General features: G+C 41.2%; 3 protein-coding genes across 3 annotated transcripts in view; all 3 read left to right on the top strand.

Moving 5' to 3' along the window:
- The first annotated feature begins 222 nt into the window (after positions 1-222).
- Positions 223-23,520, top strand: part of LOC134803445 (uncharacterized) — a 46,285-nt gene continuing 22,987 nt past the window's right edge. Inside the window, exons 1-11 of the mRNA XM_063776262.1 lie at positions 223-329; positions 1,615-1,702; positions 4,788-4,900; positions 5,544-5,643; positions 6,205-6,321; positions 6,938-7,114; positions 7,788-7,880; positions 10,091-10,186; positions 10,408-10,498; positions 20,377-20,591; positions 21,765-21,943. Of these exons, the coding sequence (XP_063632332.1) occupies positions 223-329; positions 1,615-1,702; positions 4,788-4,900; positions 5,544-5,643; positions 6,205-6,321; positions 6,938-7,114; positions 7,788-7,880; positions 10,091-10,186; positions 10,408-10,498; positions 20,377-20,591; positions 21,765-21,943 (1,376 nt within the window). The remainder of the gene's footprint in view (positions 330-1,614; positions 1,703-4,787; positions 4,901-5,543; positions 5,644-6,204; positions 6,322-6,937; positions 7,115-7,787; positions 7,881-10,090; positions 10,187-10,407; positions 10,499-20,376; positions 20,592-21,764; positions 21,944-23,520) is intronic.
- LOC134803235 (cytoplasmic dynein 2 intermediate chain 1) overlaps positions 484-23,520 on the top strand; it is a 65,669-nt gene continuing 42,632 nt past the window's right edge. Inside the window, exon 1 of the mRNA XM_063775932.1 lies at positions 484-494. The gene's annotated coding sequence lies outside the window, so the exon portion shown is untranslated. The remainder of the gene's footprint in view (positions 495-23,520) is intronic.
- LOC134803315 (dihydrolipoyllysine-residue succinyltransferase component of 2-oxoglutarate dehydrogenase complex, mitochondrial-like) overlaps positions 5,442-23,520 on the top strand; it is a 49,483-nt gene continuing 31,404 nt past the window's right edge. Inside the window, exon 1 of the mRNA XM_063776100.1 lies at positions 5,442-5,451. The gene's annotated coding sequence lies outside the window, so the exon portion shown is untranslated. The remainder of the gene's footprint in view (positions 5,452-23,520) is intronic.

Raw genomic sequence — 23,520 nt, 5'->3', positions numbered from 1 at the left:
GCTACCTCGTTTCACGCAAAATAGGCACGATGGTTGTCGATTTGCGGAAAATGCCCAGAAAATCCAACTAACGTCACGCGTAGGGTCTCCAGTGCGCGTGAGTAACAGGGGAAACAGTAATACCTTTCTTGGTCTATCTCTTTCAGCATAATGGCGCCTAAAAGAAAATTAAAGAAGAATAAACTCACCACACAATTGATTTGTCTCTTACGAACGAAATCTATGATGCAATCCATCTTCACTGCTAGAACGTATGTCAAATTCTGTCGGGAGACAACGCTACACGGCCTGAAGCATACTGTTTCTGAGCAATTTCACTGGGTGGAGAGGTGACTGGAATTTATATATTATTATTATATTAATTATTTTATTTTTTTGGTGACGGACACTGGAATTTGAGTGACAGACATACCTATATTGTTATTCTCTTTGAGTGACAGTTTTGGTTTAGTTTTTAAGGGGGTTTTGCGGCCAGTTAGATTCGGTATTTTTAAAGGTTTTATTAGTCTATGAAGTAAATGGTTTTGGAGAAAATTTTATGCAGATTATTTATTAATTTAAACCTATTTTGCTATGGAACACCGTTTACGAGTTATTTACAATAAACTAAAAAGGGACTTTAAAATTGATTACAATTAACTTACCCGCTGCTTTGTCTTTTTAAATATTGATCCTAGCGAAAAGTATTCTCTACATGTTTCTTGTAGGAAATTTTATGTTTATTATTTATGTATAAGATTTTTTTTGCTATGAGTCATACTTTTCAAATTATTAACGAAAAAATAAAAACATGGAACCTTAGAATTTATTATAATTAACTTTCCCTCTTTATTATCTTTTTAAATATTGATCCCTGCGAAAAGTGTACTGAATCTTTTTTGTACCAAATTTTGTGTTAGATTATTAACATTTTTGATATTGGCCACCGTTTAAGAGTTATTTACGAAAAACTAAAAAAAGGGACCTTAGAAGTGATTATAATTAAATTTCCCGCGTTAATATCTCTTTGAATATTGATCCTAGCGAAAAATTGTACTGAATCTTGTAGGCAATTTTATGCAGATTACTTATGTAATAGAACATTTTTTGCTATGCGCCGCCGTTTAAGAGTTATTTACGAAAAACTAAAAAAAGAGACCTTTAATATCAAATATCTCACTTCCGGTCAAGAATTCGATTAAGCAACCAAGTTGCCAAAAAGTAATATGATTTGCCAGTCGAAATCGATTTTATGAAAAATATGACCAGTCTATTATGAACTATTTTACAAGCTTTTATTTTTTTAGTTTTTCACCTGACCGTTGTCTGTCTGTCTGTAATCAAATCTTGCAAGTTAAATTTGATCCACTTCCCGGTTTCCGATTGAGCTGAAATTTTGCATGCATGTATAAATCGGATGACAATGCAGTATTATGGTACCATAGAGCTGATCTGATGATGGAGACAGGAGGTGGCCATAGGAACTCTGTGATGAAACAACGCAACCTAATTGTGTTAGGGGTTTTTGAATTGTCTCGATGAGTATTAGTTGTTTGTCGTAAGAAAAGTACAGTCAGCGATAAAAGCTTGTACCAAAAATGAAATTTTTGCCAAAAACTTATTTTACATTTACAGGCTGCTATGGTTCATAGTGACGTGCGCAGCGTTTCTCGGTGCGGTGTACTGCGCGTTGCGGCAACTATCCAGATACAACTCCGAGCCGGTTTGTAAAGGCAGTAACACACTATCGCACCGCACCAAGGTCATTGTGCGACGCACCTATAAGTAAGAGCGAGAAAGAGATATCGCTTTCTCGTTCTTACTTATGGGTGCGTCGCACAATGACCTTGGTGCGGTGCGATAGTCTGTTACCACTATAAAGGCTGACGGCCTACCGCGAACTACGTTCACGTGCCTCTCTGTCGCACTTGTAGATTCGTACGTAAGTGTGACAGGGGCGCAACACGTCGAACGTGGTTCGCGGTTGGCCCTGTCTCCAAATTTTAGGGAAAAATTAGCAATGTGCAACTTGCAAAACATTCTCAAATTTCCAAAGTTTCTGTAAACTTTTATGAGAAATTTCTCATGCAAGTTTCCATTTGAAAGTTCCTCTTCAGATTAGGGATTACTCAATGTTCTTAACTGTTGACTACAGTTTCATAGGCCTGTGCACACCGACTTGCGTGTGCGTGACGGGCACGTGCGTGTGCGTGACGTACACGTGCGTGTGCGTGACGTGTGTGCTAAAATGTTAGAGCCGCACACGCACACGTCACGCAAGCGGTGTGCACAGGCAGTGGGGAGACACTCCTGACTTCGGTCGAACTCGGCACCGTTCGGCTCAGAGGGGCTACCGCGAAAACCGAAATTCGCAAATTGCGGGGATCTTACTCTTTTACTCCAATGAAGGCGTAATTAGAGTGACAGAGAAAAATGCCCGCAATTGACGATTTTCGGTATTGGCGGTAGCCCTACAGCATTGCTTCGAGCAATTATTAGGGTTGGCACCACTTGACTTCCTTTTGCGTGCACGACCACAGATAAGATAATCACTTGAATTTTGACAACCCTAAATAGCCGAAAGCGATAGTGCCATATATTAGAAAGGGATAGCATGATTCGATCCTGAACCGCTGTCAAACTTCGGTTTTGTAGGAAGCGTCCTTTTTGTAAGGTAGTACTATTATTTCTTCTGTGGCACAGGCCTTAATATTCACGTCACTCATCTCATTGGCGATGCATTGGCGTGTATTTCAAGTGTCACTCTATGTGTGCACGTGCAAATATGTGTAGATTTATTATAGGTACTAAAATATTTGTTTATTTCAAAGAAACTATCTATGTATAACATATTGAATATAAAATAACTTATTAAAATAAACTAAAACTACAAACAAATTAAAATTAATACTAAAATAAAAGAAACCTACCTATAAAATACGGCTACATACGGCTTGCCTGATTGTAAGCGACCCGTAGCCTATGGATATTTTTATTACCTTTAATTTAAAACAATCTATCAGTTTTTAAGGTACTATAATATAATATGAATTAAAGATTTAAAAACTAAACTAAAATTAAAATAAACCTACTTAAAAATTTAACTAATACTTATAATATTATATAAAAACTAAATTATACTAATAAAATATATAAAAATAAAAAGAAGTTATAAAGAGAATACCCCTTCTAGAACCTCCGCCTGCGGCATTGAGCCCATAACGCTGGCTGCGTTACCTCTCTGTATTGCCAGCGATATGCGCTGGGAGAGGTAAGCGCCAGCCCTATGGTCTCCCGAAGCGTCGACCAGCCGTGTCGACAGGTCCCCCATGAAAGTTTTCATGTCCGCCGACCAAGGACCCATTGTTTCCACTGCAAGCGCCGCAAACTCATAATCTTGCAGTAAAGATGAGTATTTGCGGCGCTTGAGTAGTTGGGCCTGGTCGGCAGCAGCGCCAGCCTGTGCCCGGGTAGCCTGGATGTGGGACTGCGCAAAGGTGTCTACGCATGTAGCGTCCCACACCAAAGGCCTACCCAGTCTCCACGGCACCAGTGTGGCTCCGTCCGGTCGCTTACCATCGTCTCTCGCCATGCCTGAGGGTTCTAAAGTAGCAGGCACAGAAACGGTAGCAAGCGACCGCCGAACCAAATCATTGATGGTGCCGTGGCGATATAAACGGCCGGCGCTTTTGATGCAAGAGAGGCCATGTCGACCTAGCTGGTCCACGTCTTTGCCGCAAGCACAGATGTGGGCGGAGCATATTTTGGCCCCAATGCGCAGGCAAACTGATATTCTAAGCGTGTTTTTTTCTAAAACAGTACCAATATTGCGAGACGGTAAGGCGTTCAGCCAGTGACCCGATTCGTAACTAGAGACAGCTAGTAGGCGGGCGCGATCTGAGTCGTCCGGACTATTTTGTATGAGAGACGCGTGAGTAGCTTTAAGGCCGGGGGTATCCCAGGCTCTCTGGACATGTTTTGTGGCCGGGGCGGTCACCCCTGGGCACGTGCCACACCAAGCGGTCTCAGCCTCCGCCAAGCTCGCTATCTCAGCGCCGGAAATCTGAGGGAGATTTAAGATTTTACCGACGAGAGACAGCGAACAGTAAACGGAAGACAAGAAGGCAGGCAACGCTACGCTGGTCGAGGAGCGAACACCCAGGCCACCAAATCGAACAGGGAGAACCGCCTGGGTCCATGATCTGAGGTCAAAATTAACATTTAAAATTTTAGATAGAGTGGTTTGGAGACTGCTGTCAATTGATGAAAGTATGGCGGGGTATTTCCATATCGGACAGGATCGAAGTAAATACATAAATTTTGGAGTGAAAAGGCAAAAACGGATGATGTAAAGGGCCACGTGGGGATTAATTTCGAATAATAGATTGGATGTGCAGTTAAACAGATTTAATTTGCAATTAATAACAGGGTTGATGGCTTCGTCGAAAATTGGTGAACCTAGAAGCGTAAGAGATGAATTGGAATGAACAGAGAGGTTGGGCAGGATGGCGTTAAAGTTTGTAAGTATTTCGGATCGTGAAAATTCATATTCCAATACATCAATAGTTATTAATTTATAAAGAGACGAGACGACATTTGTGCTTGTTGCTACGATACGATTTCATAGAATACTTTATGTTTTTAAGGTTATGTTTGTCAAAGGACTGTCTCATTTCAATCATAGACAGAGAGAATCATACTATCTTTGTCTTACACTAGTACTAGCACCCAAAAGAAAAGGACGAGTATAGTTTTCCTGGTTCTTACTGACTGATAAATTGGTTTGAACTATATTTTTATGTAAATAGGTGGTGGTATCCCTGCGACGTGATTATCGCAGCTGGTGGACGGCGTTTCCAGCAGTCACGGCCTGCTTCCTGGACCGAGTGCAGCGGGCCAAGGCGCAGGACACCATCCAGATGTATGTGTAACGTTGCAGGTGTTGGACGTTTCCAGCTGTTACAGCCTGCTTCCTGGGTCCAGTGCAATGGGTGACAGGTCAGGACACTAGTCAGATGTACGTGTAACATTGCAGGTGTTCCAGCTGTTCACGTTTCCAGGTGTTACAGCCTGCTTCCTGGACTGAGTGCAGCGGGCGAAGGCGCAGGACACCATCCAGATGTACGTGTGATGTTGCAGGTGTTGGACGTTTCCAGCTGTTACAACCTGCTTTCTGGACCGAGTGCAGCGGGTGAAGGCGCAGGATACTATCCAGATGTACGTGTAACGTTGCAGGTGTTCCAGCTGCTGGACGTTTCCAGGTGTTACAGCCTGCTTTCTGGATCGAGTGCTGCTGGCAAAGGCGCAGGATACCATCCAGATGTACGTGTAAAGTTGCAGGTGTTAGTCTGACAAGAAATTGTAGAAAATTATTAAATGCTTTACATGGCAACAATTGACTATGATTTTTTTTTAATTCCATTTTATTTAATTTCTACGTTTCCAGCTGTTATAGCCTGCTTTCTGGATCGAGTGCAGGGAGCAAAGGTCCAGGATACTATCAAGATCAGGCAGGATCTCCTTTTGCCACTATACCTACGTTACTACTTGAAATTTGCTTTCAGGTTGTGGAATGTGACGAAAGAGTCCGACCCGGACCGCTATCAGTACTACCTGGGCTTCATCGAGCTGGTCACCGACGTGTCCTTCCGCACTAACTTGCAGGTTATGCACAGATAAAGGAACATTTTGTACCATCATCACGCTCCGCTATTGTAGAGCCATTTAGGGTCCTAGGTAAATTGGTTGTTCAATACTTCTGCTATGGAATGTCCAATTTAGCTAGAACACTAAATGACTCTACAATCACGGAGCGTAACTGTGTTCATACGCCTTTGGTTTCATAACGCTGTAAGGGATGGCCACACGGTAGCTTCCAGTCTAGCTTGATTCACTTGATTGGTAGCCGTGTGGCCACCCCTAGTCTTGCCACGTCTTTCGAAGAATGTCCGGAAATTCAACTTGCTGACCAAATGGTCAGTGAATTTTTTTGTCTTCCGCACACTACATTATTCTTTGCTTTCGAAAATCATTTAGCGCTTAGCGTACTTGCACCATCCCACTAACTGGTTTACCGGTTAAACCGTTAACCTAGTGTCAAATTGTACTTGTAACCATGGTAACTCCAGGTTTAACCAGTTAACCCTGGGTTAGTGAATAGTGCAAGTGGCCCTTGATAAAATTTTTGCCTGTTAGTGTTATCTGACGTAAAATAACTATTTGCAGAACTTCTGGAAATATCAGACCGACGATTCTGTGAAGGGAGTGGACTTGCTGCAGTTAGCTTTAGATGTGCATCCCACCTTCCCACTCAAGGTCATGGTCTCCAAGCAGGATAAGGAAGTAAGTAGTAGAGGCACCATATGAACCATTTGGAAGTGCCAGATGGAAGAAGGGAGTGGACCAACAGTTAGCTCTGAACGCCTATCCCAGCTTCAGTCCGGTCTTTTTTTTGGGCCCAGTATCTTACGGAGGATCTTCCTCTCTCAGTCCTTAGGAACCGTGAGATCGAAGACCTAGTGGCTGAACCTAACATCATGGGGGAGACTATAGCTCACAGATTCCGTTGGTTGGGCCACCTTGAGGCTAGCATACCTGGGCCGCCCAGCAGGAAGACGTCCTATCGGACGCCCCAGGTATCTCTGGCGCGACATGGTGGAGGCGGATCTGCGCGAACTTCGAGTCGAGTCAACAATTAGCGAGAGGTCGCACAGGACCGAGAAAAGTGGCGCTGTCTTGTGTCGGAGGCCAAGTCTCATCTTGGGTCGCTGAGCATAAAACAATAACATTTTCACCACACTAGCTGGTAAAGCCTCTCTTGATTTTTCAAAAACTGATGAGAAAGTTCCATTTCATCCACATGTGGGGCAAAGTTAATATTTTATTCGGGTTGGTGTTATGAAATAACATTCTCATAATAAAGATCTCAAGCTTCTGTATTACCAATATCTGTTTTTAGGTCCAATGGGTCCCCGTGATGACCGAAATGGGTATGTGCATGACCTTCAACTCGGAGTACGCGGTGTACCAGTTCCTCCTCCCCAACGTGGACTGGTCCGTGGACCAGCTGCTAAAGTGTCACTACTTGAGCGGGCAGTGCTTCGTGAGGGTGGACTCTATGAATAACGCTATAAAGGTGAGTTTTGCTTGTTTAATATGTGCATGACCTTCAACTCGGAGCACGCGGTGTACCAGTTCCTCCTCCACAACGTGGACTGGTCCGTGGACCAGCTGCTAAAGCGTCACTACTTGATCGGGGGCAGTGCTTCGTGAGGGTGGACTCTATGAATAACGCTATAAAGGTGAGTTTTGCTTGTTTAACATGTGCATGACCTTCAACTCGGAGTACGCGGTGTACCAGTTCCTCCTCCCCAACGTGGACTGGTCCGTGGACCAGCTGCTCAAGTGTCACTACTTGAGCGGGCAGTGCTTCGTGAGGGTGGACTCTATGAATAACGCTATAAAGGCGAGTTTTGCTTGTTTAAAGTAAACTGTACCGTAAGAGCGTTATCCGATATCCGATATCGGAAAGGCGCTTCCGATAAATTCAGCCATGTCGGAAGCCCCCGTCAGCTGTCGGACCGATAATATTTGTTTGTGTGCGTATGTGCAGGCATAATGCTTGTTGTAGTGTGCGTGACCGCTAAAGACGGCGCCCGGGCGCGCCCCCGCGGCCTGGCTACGCGGATGTAGGATCCTACATCCGATATCGGATCGGACATTGTGAAAACGCTCTTAGACGCAAACGCTGACATATTCTCAGAGAATTACCGATAAATGACTGATAATAAAATTGATTTATTTTGCAGTATTTTGTCCATTCGCCATTTGACATACCCAACGCTCTGTCGAACCCTACCGGAGAGGTTATGCCGGGCGAAGAATTGGTCATGGATTTCAAGGTAAATTACTTAACTAGTAGTTCGCCCCGAAATGAGAACTCGCGGTTAACCAAAAATTATATAGCGATTGACTTTGTTGCACCTACTTAGGTACTCGTATAGTGCGACATAAAATAATAGAAAATAAATGAGGGCGCCACTTTCTACGTAACTGTCACATTTTTGACGTAAAATGCTTACACATGGGAACAATTTAGTATGGACATTTTTGAGTTCCATTTTATTTCATTTCTACTATTTTATGTCGCTCTATAGGCGGCAAGAGATCAAAGATCGCGTGGGTTTATTGCAAGGTCTGTGGAACCCTTAACTGATAGATTTAAGCAAAGAGTAGTATGTATAATATAGTTGGCCAAGCAGATCTTGTCAGTAGAAAAAATATAGGCGCGAAAGGATATGGTCTCATAGAAAATTAGAGTTTCGCGCCTTTTTCTACTGACAAGATTTGCTTTTTTGCATCAATTTTGAAGCGCCATTTACAAGTTTAGCGTTAAGTAATATAGATGGCGCTATTTTTTCGAATAAAGGGCTTCGTATACGGCTGTCCCTCCCCTGGATTTAAGTCACCACCATAGAGATTAAAATAAACTGTATCTGTGCTAAGCCGAAATATTTTCTGTCAAATGTCAAATACATATATTATGTTTATTCTATTTTATTTTTATCTTGCTAATTATTTCAAAATGGTAAATTTAAAAACGATATTATAAAAGTGTAAGTCGAGCACTTTCATTTGATACTAAACTCGACCATGTTTCTTGCAAAAAAATGACCAGAATAGCAAGGCCTCTCACAAACAGCTTTTTGGCCTTCTAAGCTCTTCTAGCTCAATAACCCCTTCATCGGGCCTGCTCATGATTTAATGACTAAAATATAATGCCCTCGACTATACGTTTACCCAATTTCATTTAAATTAGAACAAATTTACTTAAGTTATTGAGTATCAAACTATCTTCTGACAGTTCAGCTTAAAAACATCGAAATGCCGGAACGTGCCGCTAGCTAGCCGCGTGTTCAAAGTCGAATGTAAGAACTTCGCTTCGCTTCGCTCGCTCGTTCGATTATTATTACAAATCTGGTTAAAGATAAGATAAATAAAGATAGTTTATTATTCAAGTATTTATTACAATGAGCTTATGAACGTCAAATAAAGCTACGCCGGCTCCAACCCTACACCTCTGTGTCGAGAAGATTTAAATCCCCCCTCAACTGGAGGAGGGTATCCCAATATTCCCAATATGGGACCGGCAACAAACTCGGCGGGGCACATTTTTCAAAACATTACATCTTATAATTAACATGCATTACGAGTAAATAAGAAAAATACATTTACAGAGGTACACTAAATAACTAGCTTTAATCTAAAAGAGGCCCTTGAGGCATTTGTACCAAGGATGCTCGCGGCATTTCCTCGCTGTATCGCAATGCTGATACGTTGTGCGAGGAAGCCGCCAGCTCTACGGTCACCAGTTACATCAACCGCTTCGCGATTTCTACAAAAAAACTTGCGCGCTGTGGGACCCCATGGACCTAGAGTTTCGAATCTGTTCACTCACTCACTTTTTTCACTCTATTAATAGGTGAAAACCGCATGAAAATGCGTTCAGTAGTTATGATTTGTCGCGAACATACATACACACAAACAGATAAATGCGGCGGAGACTTTGTTTTATCAGGTGCAGTAAAATTTAGTCAACTTCTAAAGCGATATTTATTTATTTATTTATTTGAAAAATTTAAGTCAGGCAACAAGGCCCATATTACAAATACCTTACAGACTAACATACATATATATTTTATAAACTTAATAACTAAACACTATTTATGCGACAAAACGGCGTGGCTCCGTTGAATCGGCTGTTCTTGTGTCGGATTCGGCAGTTTGCCCCGGAACCTCCGAAACACGACACATTTCGGCCAGAAGTCGGCGCACTCGATGGTCTCCTGCAGCGGTCGCGGCACGCGCACCACAAAAGAGTTGAAGTGCACGTAGTGGCGCGATCGAAGCTGGAATACCCTCAGCGAGTAACCGGTCTTCTGGTGTACGTACTCCACCACTTCAGCAGCCGTGGCGGTGTAATGCAGGCGCGACACATATAGCGCCTTACTCGGTGTAGCCAGAGTTAGCCGGTTCGGCGGTGGCGGTACCACACTGAGTCTTACGAGGCGCCGTGCGCGCCTTCTTCTTTAAAGCAATATTGCTGTGTCAGGTCGTGGAAATCCAAGCTGCACCAGGAGTGAAGAATCTAAGACCGGAACAGCGGCGTTGTCGCTACCCGGACGAGTGGATCAGCGACTCCATCCGGGTAATGTACAGCGCCATCTACTTAATATTTTGGTATAAGTAGTGCTATTATTTTATTTATTCTGTGCAGGTCAAGCAAATCTTGTCAGTAGAAAAAGGCGGCAAATTTAAAAATATGTAGGCGCCAATGGTTATCGTCCCATAGAAAATTTGAATTTCGCGCTTTTTTCTACTGACAAGATTTGCTTGACCAGCTATATTAATTTAATACCGATTTTGTAGGCATACAGCTTCGGGCTCTGCCAGATGCACTGCAGAAGTCGCATGGCGATTATGTTTTGCGGATGTCGACCGTTTTTCCATATTAAAGGAGGTAAAACATTTCTACTGACTACCAAGGCCGTCGCTAGGGGGTACTCCTCCTCCCTTTGGCCATATCAACGCCCCCCCCCCCCCTTACCCATCGGCTTCATAAAATGTACAAAATAGAAATCAAGGCGAGACCAGCAAGCATGAACGCGACAAGATGAGCTGTTTTATTGTAGTGTAGAGTTTAGGAGCAAATAATATTGGGTACCTATCGTCATGGTAGCATATAACAAATTCTTTACCGAAAAGGGCAGACCTCGTTCCTGATAATCCTGATAGATAAGGTCTGTGCGGAAAGAGAAGAGTCGTGAAATATAGGGGAGCCCATACATTCTACGACTCTTCTCTTATTCCGCACAGACCCTATTACAAACCAAGTACAAACCATGCATAGTACAAAGAAACCCATAAACATCTTTAACGCACAAACCGTTTTCTAGCGGTGGGTAAAAATGTCAATAAAAAGGTTAATTACTATAGATCACTATAGATGGTCAAGCAAATCTTGTCAGTAGAAAAAGGCGCGAAATTAAAATTTTCTATGAGACGATATCCCTTCGCGCCTACATTTTTCAAATTTGCCGCCTTTTTCTACTGACAAGATCTGCTTGGCCAACTTTATATAACAAACCTCCTACATTGCACTCTCTTCAAACATGACATCTGAAAACTGGCCGTCAAAAAACGCATCCGTCAAACTGCAACTGGCAAAAAACCAAAAAATTCAATCCCGATTTGCAATTTCACATAATATATATTTCAAAATAGTCTTAACGTGCTTCGTATTTAATTTAAAATAGTGTTGTTTCGCCGCCATTTCGCGTTCCGTGTTTTCCAAGATGGCGAGGTGTGCGACGCGCACGGGATGGCGTGCATCGGCAGGAATGTTGAGATTCTCATCAACCTGCCAAGGAACCTGGCCAAATGCCCCTGCCTTCCTCAGTGTGCCGAGCTCAACTACTATTCTCATACCAAAAAGGTCGTTATTCGGTAAGTAAACTCTTCAACACCTCTTTAAGTCTTTAGGTGTCATAAAAACGATACATGATCGCATGTCATGAGAATTTCTTTAGCTAGTCGCTAAAGAAATCGAGAAAGAGAGTTTAAATATTGATACTTGAGTTTTAAACGTAATTTTTTATATTATTATTATGAGCCTATATTGTCCCACTGCTGGGCAAAGGCCTCCCTCTTATTTCTCCACGTATCCCTATCCCCTGAAGTCTCCCACCAGTCTCTGTCAAAGGCGTCAAGCTCGTCCCGCCATCTCCGACGAGGTCTGCCGTGACGCCTTACAATCTGTGGGACCCAGCGGGCGGCTGTTTTGGCCCACAAATCATCCGGAATACGGCAGAAGTGTCCCGCCTCCCGCCCAGTTCCATTTAAGCTTGGCGGCAGTTTCAGCTACGTCAGTGATTCGCGTTTTGTAGCGCAGTATTGTATTTTTAATGCGATCTGTCAATTTCACGCTCAAAATACATTTTTTACAAATTCTAAATATTACAAACCGGAGCGCAGTGGCGTACCTAACTATACAAACTAAGCATGCACCTGGCAGTCATTGTATGGGTCGCCTGTGCCCACGGCCTCTTGGTCAAATTGGAGCTCCTCTCGTGCCTTTTACTAGGATTAGGTAATACTTACTTGACGTTTTATCAGGCCTTCCTGTGCACTGACGAGTTCATTCTAAGATTGATGACATAATGCGATCCTCATGAAATAAACGCTTACTAAGTACTAGAGTCTGTTCGAAAAGAGAAGAGTCGTGGAATGTATTGGGCCCCATACATTTCACGACTCTTCTCTTTCCGCACAGACTCTATCAGTTAGTAAACTTAAAGAGTAAGTACTTTTTAATTTTGGATACGAGAATATAACAACTATACTACCTATACAGGGCGTTTTTTGAACAACTAGCCATATTGTGCGAGGTGATTAGGTAGGTTATACTGAACATGTTTCTATGGCACCAACCCCAAAATCCCAAAAAAAAATTTGGCCTTCCCATAGAAAATGTCGACATCCACTCGACCAAAATGTATGAAACGGCCAAAAAATTTTTTGTGATTTCGGATTTGGTCCCATAGAAAAAGTTGTTCAGTATGGCCTACCTAATCAAGTAATCACCTCGCACAATATGGCTAGTTGTTCAAAAAACGCCCTGTATAGTGTGTCCGGGTATAAACGTCTCGGATTCTGGTCACGAAGGCCCTGTGGCGGCTCTTTGCATCAACCTCATGTACAGTCACCACACGGCATTGTTATGCCATTTAGGGTTCTTGCTAAATTGGAAATTCTATAGCGTAAGTATTGAACGGATCTATATCTGAATCCCTAAAGTATTTTCTCCTATCTTTGCATTCCCTAATATTGCTTGTCATAATGATCAGTTGTCCTAACACTAAAAACCCTAATTTTGGTTTCCCTAATTATTTATTACTTATCCTAATGTTATTAAGCATCTTTTCTTTTTTGCGAGGGTCGCAGTTCTAACCCTAACCTAACCTACTTTTGTGGCAGCAAGTTCTAAATCCTAACCGTTTTTCAGAACCTTACATTATGGAAAATAATCGTTATGACAATTGATCGGTAGGGCATGTGCCCATTAGGACAAACCAGTTAGGGCAAGTGACTTTAGGACAAACGTTGTTAGGGATTCAGAATGACACCCGTATTGAACAACCAATTTAGCTAGGACCCTAAATGGAGCAACAATCGCGGAGTGGAATGGTACATCGAAACACGTGTGGTCTCTTTCTCCCTCTCTTACTGCTTTATCTCGGATCAGAAACGGATCGGATTCTGACGGCGATGAGGGTCCAGTGGCGGCTGTACGTATCAACCTGATGCCGCCGAAGCTACGTCTTCACAGGGACGTCATATTCACACTAGAAGACCTGTTCGGTGGGTTCCAGGGGAAAATAGATTCTATGTGAAGTGACTTAAAGTCGAGAATTGCACTAGTGTTATGCTGTGATGTGCTAGAAATACCTGTGAGCGTCTTACCGTCTTTGTACAGTCACCATACGGGGATTGTTATGCCATTTAGGGTTCTTGCTAAATTGGAAATTCTATAGCGTAAGTATTGAACAATCAATTTAGCTAGGTCCAATAAATGGTACAATAATCGCGGAGCGTGATGTGATAGTACTTGGTCTTTCTTTTTAAATATTTTTGCATGTCACCACGGACGTAACATTTGCAGAACTCGGTGGGTTTCAGGCTAAAATACATTGTTTATTCATGGAAAGATTGAAATTTGTGTGTGTGAATTGCACGTGTATTGCACTAGAAATATACTTACCTGTTGCGTCTCACCTATTTTGTACTTGCACGTTTTTTTGGCACGCTTTCTGTGTGTGACCACAGTCAGCCTAACTTTAAACCATGGCTTCGGAGGCATGGATTCCAACCCTATTGGAAGAGGAGGGACTCGGAGGAGGTCCAATATTATTGCACACTAGAATGTCATGTGTAATTTAGTGAGTTTGCCGATGGCATACTTATTGCCTTCCCATATAACCATTCCGGTCGCAGAGTCATCAAAGTATTGTGCCTTTGTATGTGATTGTGATATTTATTGTGACTTCGTGTAATGTGCATGTTCTATTGTTTTAAAGTAAGTACCGATTTGTTTAATTTTGATGTCAGCTTTTACACCATATTTATGTCAAGCCCGCTCGAAGCCGCGAATGCGAATGTTGAGGGGGCTCCAACCTGTCTTAAAGCTGTAGCAGACGGCCGTACCGGACCGCGACCTTGGTCCGAACCGAGGCCTGTTTGATCGATTGGAAGGTGGTCCGCCGTACGTCCGTTAAGGACGCAACTATAAGTGTGAGCGAGAGATACGCTGACCGGACGAAGGTCACGCTCGTTACGCCCATCTGTTACAGCTTTTACGCGGGCATGAGCATATTCTAATGACTTAAAGTGGTAACACACTATCGCGACCGCGACCTTGGTGCGATAGTGTGTTACCACTTTTAAAGGCCATTAAGCCTGTGCCATACGGCTTGCATCCAAGCTTCCAACTAAGTAGACGGTCTGCCACCAAATTTTATTACATCCCGACCGAGGTCAAGACCTTTGACCGTCAGAAGCTTGGTTGGTTAATAATAACTAACCAATAATAATACCATACAATCATTACCATGAGGTCTTAATATTTTTTTTTTTTGGTAAATAATTTTTGGTAGTTTGGGCTCCATGCACAATGGACAGATCAATTGTTGGTTGGCAGAGCCTTTATCTGACAAAGCAATCAATGTATACCACTTTATTGATCTCTCCCTTGAGTAGGGAACTATGAAAGCACCCACGAGGCTGACATGTTCACCTAAAGTATCCAAAGCCTCAATATAAATCAGATTAAAAAAAATGTTTTTTCTCCAGCATCCCTAGGCGGCACTACAGCCCTGTTCGTGGGCGCCAGCGTGCTGACCGTCGTGGAGACAGCCCTCTTCATCATCAGGCATGTGGTTGACTACTTGCTGGGCAAGAGGACCGGCAGGACCGAGGTGTTGGAGTATAAGGATTAGGCGATTAGGGCTACTCGTGCTCGATAAAGAAGAAGCCCGCTTCACACTCGAGTTCGCGGTTTCGCGCCGCGATCGCGCACGAGTGTGGAGCGGGCTAGAGATTTGTCAGCGGGTAGTAACCCAAAATGTAGTAAAAATCCCACGGGTGGGAAAAATATAGTAGTTAAGTAGAGGTATGATTCCCTGTAGTAAAGTCAAACTATTCCTTACCTATAGTCTGACAAAAAGAGTAGAAATTAAAAAGTGGCAATACTGTAGTGTCGTCCCGTTCTTACAGTGGTAACACACTATCGCACCGCACAGCGACCTTGGTGCGTCGCACACATAAGTGAGAGCGAGAAACAGATATCTCTTTCTCGCTCTCACTTATGGGTGCGACGCACCAAGGTCGCGGTGCGGTGCGATAGTGTGTTACGGCCTTTAGATTGATTTGAAAGGGACGACACTACAGTATTGCCACTTTAATTTCTACTATTTGTTCTCATCCTGTACTTGACCCCAAAGTATTAGAAATTCATAAAAACTTGCATTTATATAAAAGCTGCGTTACTTGATTGAATTCAGATTATAAAAAATAAATAAAGAATAATTGTTTTAAGCTTGCTTATTCTTTTATTTTCGTACCTACCTATTATTCGTGATCTAAAGCCTCCTCCACACTCGTGCGCGAATCGCGGCGCAAAGCCGCGAACGCGAGTGTGGAGTCCTGAACGCAGACCTGCGAAATCGACTCCACACTCACGTTCGCGGCTTCGCCCGCGATTCACGCGCATAGTCTGGAGGGGGCTTTAGGGTAAAGTAATATATTGCCGTCACCTTCACGATGGTGGGCACACAATCAAATGTTGTTCCTACAAAAAATGGCGCATAATTATGACTAATGTAACAGCACCAGTCATGGGACATTTAAGAGGAAATTTAGAGTATTTGTGATATTTCCCTGATACATGTAAATGGTCTACCGCTTAGCGTGTTAAAATATGAATGTCCTATCCGTCTTTCATGTTTCAGGCGTGTTGTATAGCCCCCTCCAGACTATGCGCGTGAATCGCGGGCGAAGCCGCGAACGCGAGTGTGGAGTCGATTTTCGCAGACAGCGAAATCGACTCCACACTCGCGTTCGCTTCGCGCCGCGATTCGTGCACGAGTGTGGAGGAGGCTTAACAAATTAAAACTATTTTTTTTTTCTCCAGTCATGGACACCAAAGCTCCAGTAATGGAACCCCGGTAATGGACGTGGATCCAGTAATGAGCCCCCTATAATGGACATTGCTCTATCAGTATAAAATATTGAAATAGGGAATAAGTTATGGCAAAAAAATGATTTTTTGGTATAAGCTTTTATCGTTGAATGTATTTTTCTTTCCACAGCCAATTATTATTGTATTAGACCCATCGAGACAATTCTAATATGTTACCCAAACACAATTAGTTAGCGTTTATCGCAGAGTTCCCATGGCCACCTTCTGTCTCCATCATCAGATCAGGTCCATGTTATCATAATATTGAATTATCATCCGATTTGCATACTTAATTACGTATACAAAATTTCAACTCAATCGGAAATCGGAAAGTGGGTCAAATTCAGCTACCAAGATTTGACCCACACTAATTACAGGGCAAGTTAAATAAAAGTTTGGAAAAACAATATTAATTTATCCGAAGTCCGAGCATAGCTCCTGGTTGACATATTTCGTAACTACATTTTACTTCTGTATTGTTTAAACATGAAATTATGGCATGGCAAGCATCATTATGTAAATTGTCCCATCATAGGAGGTATGCAGTTTTACAGCTCCTATAATAGCCACGTCAAATTAAGCCGAATTTGGGCAATTTGCGGAAATAATTCGTGTAGTTTTGAAAATTGGTACAGGCATACCTTGTGGTGTCCAGATAAACATACTAAAAGTCCTCGAGGATAGGGGATGTGCTGAGGGTGTAGGGGGGGGTTGAAGGTACCTTTTTTCATATTTTTGCTCATATCTCGAATATCTGTACGAATAGCATTATAATTACTTTTGACGAAAAATGTAACATTAAATTTCCTACAAATTTGGTTATGTTTATTTTTACTTTGCGATCAATACTTTAGGAGCTCCAGACTGTTAAAGTTAAATAAGAGATAAAAAATAGACGGCTTAAGAAAACGTCGTTTTTTCCTAATTGTTCATTATAAATAAAAATTTTAGTTTAGAATAAGAAAGCTAAGCAACCTGCTGATAAAATATAAAAAAAAACCAGCCAAGAGCATGTCGGGCCACGCTCAGTGTAGGGTTCCGTAGTTACCCATCCGTCAAAATAGTCTATTTGCAAAAACTCAAAAACTGCTAGACCGATTAGGTTCGCTATATTTTTCCTTGAAAGTCTTTACTAAGCTTTACTTGTACGATTATTTTCATATTTTTTGGACCCATGGTTCAAATATTAGGGGAGCTAAAGTGGAAAACATAACTTTTTTTCTTTCAGATCGATTATTTCCGAAAATATTAAGTTGATCAAAAAATGGTCCTTAAAGACCCTTATTCATTTTAAAAGACCTATCCAACAACACCCCACACTATAGGGTTAACGCGAAAAAAAATTTCATCCCCACTTTAATGTAGGGGAGCCACCCTAAAAAAATATTTTTTCTAGTTTATATTTTACGACTTTGTCAGCGTAACTGATTTATATTATGGTGGCTGCCCTACATTAAAGGGGGGATGAAATTTTTTTTCGCTTCCACCCTATAGTATGGGGTGTCGTTGGATAGGTCTTTTAAAACGAATAAGGGTCTTCAAGAACCATTTTATGATCAACTCAATATTTTCGGAAATAATCGATCTGAAATAAAAAAAGTTGTGTTTTACCGTTTAGCTCCCCTAACTTTTGAACCATGGGTCCAAAAAATATGAAAAAAATCGTGAAAACATAGCTTTGTAAAGACTTTCAAGGAAAAATATAGCGAACCTAATCGGTAGAGCTGTTTTTGAGTTTTGGCAAATAGTCTATTTTGACAGACGGAACGGAACCCTACACTGAGTATGGCCCGACATGCTCATGGCCTGTTTTTTTTATATTTTATCAGCAGGTCGCTTAGTTTGCTTACTCTAAACTAAAATTTTTATTTATGATGAACAATTACAAAAAAACGACGTTTTCTTAAATCGTCTATTTTTTATCTCTTATTTAACTTTAACAGCCTGTAGCTCCTTAAGTATCCCCCCCCCCCTACACCCTCAGCACACCCCCTACCCTCGAGGACTTTTAGTATATTTATCTGGACACCACAAGGTATGCCTGTACCAATTCTCAAAACTACACGAATTATTTCCGCAGATTTTTCTAATTTGCTTAGGCTATAATGGGATTGGGCCAAATACCACTATTTTTAGGGTTCCGTACCCAAAGGGTAAAACGGGACCCTATTACTAAGACTCCGCTGTCCGTCCGTCCGTCCGTCTGTCCGTCCGTCCGTCTGTCACCAGGCTGTATCTCACGAACCGTGATAGCTAGACAGTTGAAATTTTCACAGATGATGTATTTCTGTTGCCGCTATAACAACAAATACTAAAAACAGAATAAAATAAAGATTTAAGTGGGGCCCCCATACAACAAACGTGATTTTTGACCGAAGTTATTAAGCAACGTCGGGCGGGGTCAGTACTTGGATGGGTGACCGTTTTTTTTTTGCCGTTTTTTTGCATTATGGTACGGAACCCTTCGTGCGCGAGTCCGACTCGCACTTGCCCCGTTTTTTTTTACATCTGTGGAGTCACAACATAGTGTGTTGTATACCTTATCTCATGGTAAATGCAAATAACAAAACACATTCTAGTTTTCATCAAGTATTAATTAATTAAAATTTAATAAATTAACTCACCTCTTTTAGCGACTTTTTAGTGAAGTTGTTAAGAATTCTTAGTGGTATTTTTTTAGTGACACGACAACCTTTGTGTTGACGCCAATTTCTTAAAATATAACCGAATTTAATAAAAGTTCAAACTGAAACAGCTCTAGGACTCTTATTCATGATAAAATATAGCCAGTGTTTATAAAACTACTTTTAGATACTTATTTTAGAGGATTTGTGGTTTTTTGTCCCATTAGCGGTTCCACGTCCATTATAGGGTATACTACGTTAGTAGGTACATTTCAGTGCTATGATTACCCAAAGGTAGTTTACCCTATCTGGGTATCGTCTTGGGTCGTCCTATTCGTTTTTTGTCAAGTTCTTAAATTAGTCCTATTCTGCTTTCGTCACCCATTCTACATTCGTCACAATCGTCGGTGGCTTTCAATACCCCTATCGGACCATACCCCTATCTGTAGGGCTACCGCCAATACCGAAAATCGTCAATTGCGGGCATTTTTCTCTGTCACTCTAATTACGCCTTCATTGGAGTAAAAGAGTAAGATCCCCGCAATTTGCGAATTTCGGTTTTCGCGGTAGCCCCTCTGCTACAAATCATAAAGCCCGCTCCACACTCGTGCGCGAATCGCGAAACGCGAGTGTTGAGCGGGCTTAAAAGCAGTACCTACCTATCTACCTAATCTAAAGCAGTATCCAGACGGGATGATCAAATCGACCGATTTGATCAGAAATGAAATTGCCGTCAATCTCCAATGTTATCATTATCACCAATTTTTGATTTATGGAGATATTAGAGCCCTTTAAATTGAAATAATGCCCCAGAACGAAAATACTGGCGTCACAAATTGGTATTCTTGCGTCCGCACCTCATTTTATCGGTAATATCGGTCATTATCGGCGGTTGAATTCGGCGAGCCAAATTGGCGTTTGCGTCCGCACGTCCTGATTCGATCGGGCAATTTAATCAGATTGACGAAAAATTGACTAGTCTGGATACGCCTTAAACGCAGTACTTGCAGTAGTTGCAGTATTTGCATTTGACACGAATTGAAATTTTCTGTAATCTTTTAGAAACATGTTTACTCTAATGTGGATTAAAATAAAAAATAAAAGCATTATTACTGGAAGTGAGTATCTTTTTCTTTGAATTGAATTCTCAAGTATTTTAACTCCTATTATATTTATTTTTCGGTTTGAGGTTATTTTAACCATATGGATTTGCATGTTTTTTTTTATTAGATTTTAGAATCTAAATCGAGATTACAGAATTATGATTTCAAAACAGGAATATCAAAACGCACCCATCTGTCAAATGGCCCCTCCCCAATTTCTATTTATTTTCAATTCCTAACCTGTATAATATAAACAAACACTAATATATTCGAACGAACGACCGAAAAATGTTTACAACGATGTTTAATATTATCTACAACAGTTTTAGATACACATTTTCGATTATTTACTTCATTTTCTCTCTTATTTACGTAGTTTTGCCGTTTGGACTGGACGTTGGTCTGCTGGGCATAGGTGCGTACTATTGTACGCGCTTGAAGAAGCCAGATCCTGTGAATGTTATGAGCATATTCGGGCCGGAGCTCGGGTCTAAGGAAGCTGAAGCCAATCCTGACCAAGTGGTGCAGTGCATAGCTCATAGAGGCGCGGGCTTGGACGCGCCAGAAAACACTTTGGAGGCATTTAAATATGTGAGTTTTATCGATTAAGCCCCCATTCGCACGACAGCTTTTTCAACGCGCGTTAAAAAAGCGCTTAAATCTGTCCGCACTCTAATTTCGACCTTACGTCCAAGGCTTAAAGTCGAAAATCCAACAACGCTTGATAAAAAGCGCCACCGCTGTCGTGTGAATAAATACACACGTATCCATTTGTGTCATTCAAACGCTTTTTTAACGCGCGTTGAAAAAGCTGTCGTGTGAATGGGGGCTTACTCTTTTATTAAATGTTTGTTTAGAAAGTAGTTTTTAGCAGGTTCGATTTACAAGTATGTTGGTTTGTTTGATAATGATACATGTGGTAGTGTTATATTCATCTATTGTTTTTTATTGCTATCAATAAAAATTGCAAGTCTTATGTTTTGGGGTTAAAGTTCTGATATCTGCACGGGTCTATTTTTTTTTAGGAACATTTGTGAAACATGTACTCTATCATCTGATTGATAGAGTTGAAAAGTGACAGACCACTTTCTTGGCTGACCATACAGTAAAAACCCGACTAAGAAAATTCTAAAACACCATTTCAAAACCTTATTTACCATGAAAATAATTATGAAAACAACTGGCAGGGACAACTGGAGTTAGATTAAAAACCAAAGCGTTATTAAATTCGTAAAAGTTGAAATTTTCAGATGCAAAATTAACTAATTTGTATTTTTATTATTAGTTTAGTTTTAATGTTTAAATGTATAAGCACACACACAAGCTCAAACTCAAAATATACTTTATTCATGTAGGCCTAGCAACAAGCTCTTATGAATCGTAATTAATCTTAATCTAATTATCAGAGCAATTTATTGATGTTAATATTATTCCATAATAACATTGGATTGTTATACAGATCAAATTTAACACAAAACATAAAAAATTTTATAAAAAACACTACTAGTCTAGAATTTCTAGAATAAAATCTAAATGTCAAAAATAACATAACAAAAGAATTACTTTGTTGTAGACCAAACCAACCGATTAAATCTGTCAACCGGCTGAAGCATACTTTAGTTATAACATAATATGTTATTGGTCACCGCGGTACAGGCCTGCCTGGTGCGGTTATCAATGTTTATCAACTTTGATTTGACTTTTTGCTTAATAAATATTTTTTAATTTTTATTTTTTTTTCCAAATATCTATTTATATCCCTAGTGTGTAGAACGAGAATGCAACTTTGTGGAGCTGGATGTCCGCACCCTGAAGGACGGGCAGCTGGTGGTGCTGCACGACCAGGGGCTGCAGCGGCTCTCCGAGTCCAGCATCACGGACGTGACCGCACTCAATTGGGAGGATATTAAGGATATCGATGTTGGTGTCACACATCCTAACCGGTAAGTTTTACAAAATTAGTTGGGCTTTCTTTGCAAGCAGAGAAATACTGTGTTGAATGCGCTGGATCAACACGCCGGCAATGTATTTTTGTACAATATTGATGGCGTAGGCCAGCTATGTGTTTTCATACTGTCAGCTTAGGCCGGCAATGTATTTTCCTACAACATTGCTGGCTTAGGATAGCAAAGTAGAGTGAGAATGTAACTTTGTGGAACTGGACGTGCGGACCCTGAAGGACGGGCAGCTGGTGGTGCTGCACGACCAGGGGCTGCAGCGGCTCTCCGAGTCCAGCATCACGGACGTAACCGCACTCAATTGGGAGGATATTAAGGATATCGATGTTGGTGTCACACATCCTAACAGGTAGAAATGTATACAAGGTTCTCTCCTTCAGCTTTAAAATAGGATATTTGAATCTTTTTTATGAATGGTATCAGTTGATCAGGTTTGTTTTAAGGATTAAGTGTCTGTATGGGACCCATTGTCTTAAAGCAATACAAAAGTCACAAATGATGGTCAAAGTCTGGCACTCGCACTTTACTGACGAAACGCTTCGAACAAAATGGCAATACATCGTGACGTCATCATGTAACGTTAGAAGCCGTTTCAATGTATGGAAATTATTAGTCTTCTTAAAAGCTAGAAAAAATAAGTAGTTTAAGTTCCTTGTTTTCGGTACTAATGAGTACCTTTGTGAGTTTTGTGTGATAATTTTTTGCAGTTTGGATGTCGAAATTTGTTTCCAACTGATCCGTTACTATTTCCACAGATGTGTTTGATTAGTCAGACACTGCGATCATATATAACCATGGATACCGCCTTTAGGAACATTACCGTTCAAATTCTCGGGCCAAATTAGCACACATACACAATTACGCCTACATTCAAATAAGACGACGCGTTTACAGAGCCTGTAATCAAAGCTGGTAAACAAAATAAGAGTCATCTTTATTACACTAATGGTACATAGCTAAGTGTAGATGAAATGCATATAATGTCAATAACTACCAATCAGCGACATTAATCCGCTAATAACCTTCTTGCTGTACGTACTGGCCGCTGAGAGTTCGCGGTTCATATTTGATTAGAATATGACTTGGACAGGGATAGGTTTATGCCATACAGTGAAGAACCAGTCAAATAATTCACGTATGATAATTTAATGCAGATTAAAAGATAACTAGTTAAAATGTTGTTATGACATGACAGACTAACTTACCATAAGTAAATATATCATTGTTGTATAAATGTATTCCGCTATAATAAGTATTTTGTATATTTTATTATCAATCTGCATGGCAGTGCGAAGTCACGTTCAGGTATAGTCTGTCCGTTTTTCTAAGATCAAGTACGCCATAATAAATGTATGGCGAACTTGATCTTAGAAATCGGACTGGCTATACAGTCTGCAAAATTTACATGGGTACACGAATCGGGTCAAAAATATTTGAACAGGCGGAGTCACAATAAATCCCCACTTTCAGTTCAGAATATTTTATATGTATGTATATAGCCGGTCAAGCAAGTTTGTCAGTAGAAAAAGGTGCAAAATTAAAATTTTGTATAGGACCACAGC

The sequence above is a fragment of the Cydia splendana genome, chromosome 26 (genome assembly GCF_910591565.1).
Source record: "Cydia splendana chromosome 26, ilCydSple1.2, whole genome shotgun sequence".
NCBI classification, from domain to species: domain Eukaryota; kingdom Metazoa; phylum Arthropoda; class Insecta; order Lepidoptera; family Tortricidae; genus Cydia; species Cydia splendana.
This window is presented reverse-complemented; position numbering and strand designations above follow the sequence as displayed.